Source organism: Oncorhynchus clarkii, chromosome 9 (genome assembly GCF_045791955.1).
Source record: "Oncorhynchus clarkii lewisi isolate Uvic-CL-2024 chromosome 9, UVic_Ocla_1.0, whole genome shotgun sequence".
NCBI classification, from domain to species: domain Eukaryota; kingdom Metazoa; phylum Chordata; class Actinopteri; order Salmoniformes; family Salmonidae; genus Oncorhynchus; species Oncorhynchus clarkii.
This window is the reverse complement of record NC_092155.1, coordinates 81,119,458-81,125,457: the sequence shown is the minus strand read 5'-3', so window position 1 is coordinate 81,125,457 and position 6,000 is coordinate 81,119,458. Positions and strand designations below refer to the sequence as shown.

Sequence of the window (6,000 nt, the reverse complement as noted above, 5' to 3'; positions counted from 1 at the left end):
CGCTGATACACACACTGATACGCCCTCACACGCTGATACACACACTGATACGCCCTCACACGCTGGTACACACACACTGATACGCCCTCACACACTGATACGCCCTCACACACTGATACGCCCTCACACACTGATACGCCCTCACACACTGATACGCCCTCACACACTGATACGCCCACACACGCTGATACGCCCACACACGCTGATACGCCCTCACACGCTGATACGCCCTCACACACTGATACACACACTGATACGCCCTCACACACTGATACACACACTGATACACCCTCACACGCTGATACACACACTGATACGCCCTCACACGCTGATACACACACTGATACGCCCTCACACACTGATACACACACTGATACACCCTCACACACTGATACACACACTGATACACACGCTGATACACACACTGATACGCCCTCACACGCTGATACACACACTGATACACACGCTGATACACACACTGATACACACGCTGATACACACACTGATATGCCCTCACACGCTGATACACACACTGATACACACGCTGATACACACACTGATACACACGCTGATACACACACTGATACACACGCTGATACACACACTGATACGCCCACACACACTGATACACACACTGATACACCCTCACACGCTGATACACACACTGATACGCCCTCACACGCTGATACACACACTGATACACACACTGATACACACGCTGATACACACACTGATATGCCCTCACACGCTGATACACACACTGATACGCCCTCACACGCTGATACACACACTGATACACCCTCACACGCTGATACACACACTGATACACACGCTGATACACACACTGATACACACGCTGATACACACACTGATACGCCCACACACACTGATACACACACTGATACACCCTCACACGCTGATACACACACTGATACGCCCTCACACACTGATACACACACTGATACACCCTCACGCTGATACACACACTGATACGCCCTCACACACTGATACGCCCTCACACACTGATACACACTGATACACACTCTGATACGCCCTCACACACTGATACACACACTGATACGCCCTCACACACTGATACGCCCTCACACACTGATACGCCCACACACACTGATACACACTGATACACACTCTGATACGCCCTCACACACTGATACACACACTGATACACACACTGATACACCCTCACACGCTGATACACACACTGATACGCCCTCACACACTGATACACACAATGATACACACGCTGATACACACACTGATACGCCCTCACACGCTGATACACACACTGATACGCCCTCACACACTGATACACCCACTGATACACCCTCACACGCTGATACACACACTGATACACCCTCACACGCTGATACACACACTGATACGCCCTCACACACTGATACACACACTGATACACCCTCACAGACTGATACACACACTGATACACACACTGATACACCCTCACGCTGATACACACACTGATACGCCCTCACACACTGATACGCCCACACACACTGATACGCCCTCACACACTGATACACACTCTGATACGCCCTCACACACTGATACACACACTGATACGCCCACACACACTGATACGCCCTCACACACTGATACACACACTGCTACGCCCTCACACACTGATACACACAATGATACACACGCTGATACACACACTGATACGCCCTCACACACTGATACACACACTAAAACGCCCTCACACACTGATACACACACTGATACACCCTCACACACTGATACACACACTGATACGCCCTCACACGCTGATACACACACTGATACGCCCTCACACACTGATACACACACTGATACACCCTCACACGCTGATACACACACTGATACGCCCTCACACGCTGGTACACACACACTGATACGCCCTCACACACTGATACGCCCTAACACACTGATACGCCCTCACACACTGATACGCCCTCACACACTGATACACACACTGATACGCCCTAACACACTGATACGCCCTCACACACTGATACGCCCTCACACACTGATACACACACTGATACGCCCTCACACACTGATACGCCCTCACACACTGATACGCCGTAACACACTGATACGCCCTCACACACTGATACGCCCTCACACACTGATACGCCCTCACACACTGATACACACACTGATACGCCCTCACACGCTGATACGCCCTCACACACTGATACACACACTGATACGCCCTCACACACTGATACACACACTGATACGCCCTCACACACTGATACACACACTGATACACCCTCACACGCTGATACACACACTGATACGCCCTCACACACTGATACACACACTGATACACACGCTGATACACACACTGATACGCCCTCACACGCTGATACACACGCTGATACACACACTGATACGCCCTCACACACTGATACACACGCTGATACACACACTGATACGCCCTCACACACTGATACACACACTGATACACCCTGATACACCCTCACACGCTGATACACACACTGATACGTCCTCACACACTGACACACCCACTAATACATCCACTGATACGCCCTCACACACTGATACGCCCTCACACACTGATACGCCCTCACACACTGATACACACACTGATATGCCCTCACACTGATACGCCCTCACACGCTGATACACACACTGATACACACACTGATACACACACTGATACACCCTCACACGCTGATACACACACTGATACGCCCTCACACACTGATACACACAATGATACACACGCTGATACACCCTCACACATTGATACACTGCTACGCCCTCACACACTGATACACACACTGATACACCCTCACACGCTGATACACACACTGATACGCCCTCACACGCTGATACACACACTGATACACCCTCACACGCTGATACACACACTGATACGCCCTCACACGCTGATACACACACTGATACGCCCTCACACACTGATACACACACTGATACACCCTCACACGCTGATACACACACTGATACACCCTCACACGCTGATACACACACTGATACGCCCACACACACTGATACACACACTGATACACCCTCACACACTGATACACACACTGATACGCCCTCACAAACTGATACACACACTGATACACCCTCACACGCTGATACACCCTCACACGCTGATACACACACTGATACGCCCTCACACACTGATACACACACTGATACGCCCTCACACACTGATACACACACTGATATGCCCTCACACTGATATGCCCTCACACTGATATGCCCTCACACTGATACACACACTGATACGCCCTCACACACTGATACACACACTGATACGCCCTCACACGCTGATACACATACTGATACGCCCTCACACGCTGATACACACACTGATACGCCCTCACACGCTGATACACACACTGATACGCCCTCACACACTGATACACACACTGATACACCCTCACACGCTGATACACACACTGATACGCCCTCACACACTGATACACACACTGATACGCCCTCACACACTGATACACATACTGATACGCCCTCACACACTGATACACACACTGATACACACACTGATACGCCCTCACACACTGATACGCCCTCACGCTGATACGCCCTCACACACTGATACGCCCTCACACGCTGATACACACACTGATACGCCCTCACACGCTGATACGCCCTCACACGCTGATACACACACTGATACGCCCTCACGCTGATACACACACTGATACGCCCTCACACGCTGATACACACACTGATACGCCCTCACGCTGATACACACACTGATACGTCCTCACACACTGATACCCCCACTAATACACCCACTGATACACCCTCACATTGATACGCCCTCACACACTGATACGCCCTCACACACTGATACACACTGATATGACCTCACACACTGATACACACACTGATACACACACTGATACACACACTGATACACACACTGATACGCCCTCACACACTGATACGCCCTCACACACTGATACGCCCTCACACACTGATACGCCCTCACACACTGATACACACACTGATACACCCTCACACACACTGATACACGCACTGATACGCCCTCACACACACTGATACACACACTGATACGCCCTCACACACTGATACGCCCTCACACACTGATACGCACACTGGTACGCCCTCACACACTGATACGGCCTCACACACTGATACACACACTGATACGGCCTCACACACTGATACACACTGATACGGCCTCAAACACTGATACACACACTGATACGGCCTCACACACTGATACACACTGATACGGCCTCAAACACTGATATACACACTGATACGGCCTCAAACACTGATACACACACTGATACGGCCTCACACACTGATACACACTGATACGGCCTCAAACACTGATACACACACTGATACGCCCTCACACCCTGATACGGCCTCACACACTGATACGCACACTGATACGGCCTCACACACTGATACGCACACTGATACGGCCTCACACACTGATACACCCTCACACGCTGATATACACACTGATACGCCCTCACACACTGATACACACACTGATACGGCCTCACACACTGATACACCCTCACACGCTGATATACACACTGATACGCCCTCACACACTGATACACACACTGATACGGCCTCAAACACTGATACACCCTCACACGCTGATATACACACTGATATACACACTGATATACACACTGATACACACACTGATACGGCCTCAAACACTGGTACACCCTCACACATTGATATGTGGGCCTTTTTATAAAATGTTCTGTTCTTGTTTATTAATGTTCTGTATTATGTCATGTTTTGTGTGGATCCCAGGAAGAGTAGCTGCTGCTTTTGCAACAGCTAACGGGGATCCTAATGAACTACCCCGCATAAAATACTCACACACACACACACACACACACTCATAGTTTATTCATGAAGGCCTGTGTGGCTTGACTCACCACTGTTACTGGTTTCACTGCAACCTGTTGTATGGTTTCATCTCAGCTGCAACACCCTGACTCTCTCCCCTCTTCTCTCTCTCTCCCCCTCTTCTCTCTCTCTCTCCCCTCTTCTTTCTCTCTCTCCCCTCTTCTCTCTCTCTCTCCCCTCTTCTCTCTCTCTCTCCCCGTGTCTTGCTCCTCTACCCTTCCCTCTCTCCTCTCTCTTTTTCAGCCATCTGCCAGACAAGTCCTCCAGGTGGGACGATCCGTCCTGTCGAGGGGGCGGAGGGGATGGTTCCCACGGTAACATTCCATCGCTGTTGTCGATGGCGACGCGGAGTCACATGGACATAACCACGCCCCCTCTGCCTCAAGTCAGCGCTGAGGTGTTGAGAGTAGCGGAACACAGACACCGCAGAGGACTAATGTATCCAGAGATATACCACATACTGACCAAGGTAACAGAGGACTGACATATCCACAGATATACCACATACTGACCAAGGTAACAGACACAGGGGACTGATGTATCCACAGATATACCACATACTGACCAAGGTAACAGAGGACTGACATATCCACAGATATACCACATACTGACCAAGGTAACAGACACAGAGGACTGATGTATCCACAGATATACCACATACTGACCAAGGTAACAGAGGACTGAAATATCCACAGATATACCACATACTGACCAAGGTAACAGACACAGAGGACTAATGTATCCACAGATATACCACATACTGACCAAGGTAACAGACACAGAGGACTGATGTATCCACAGATATACCACATACTGACCAAGGTAACAGACACAGAGGACTAATGTATCCACAGATATACCACATACTGACCAAGGTAACAGACACAGAGGACTGATGTATCCACAGATATACCACATACTGACAAAGGTAACAGACACAGAGGACTAATGTATCCACAGATATACCACATACTGACCAAGGTAACAGAGGACTGATGTATCCACAGATATACCACATACTGACCAAGGTAACAGACACAGAGGACTGACATA

General features: G+C 49.6%; 1 protein-coding gene across 2 annotated transcripts in view; it reads left to right on the top strand.

Moving 5' to 3' along the window:
* Positions 1–6,000, top strand: part of LOC139416986 (constitutive coactivator of PPAR-gamma-like protein 2) — a 54,744-nt gene that overhangs the window by 27,019 nt on the left and 21,725 nt on the right. For both annotated transcript variants that reach the window (XM_071166220.1, XM_071166219.1), the window contains exon 8: positions 5,191–5,416. In XM_071166220.1, coding sequence (XP_071022321.1) covers positions 5,191–5,416 — 226 coding nt within the window. The remainder of the gene's footprint in view (positions 1–5,190; positions 5,417–6,000) is intronic.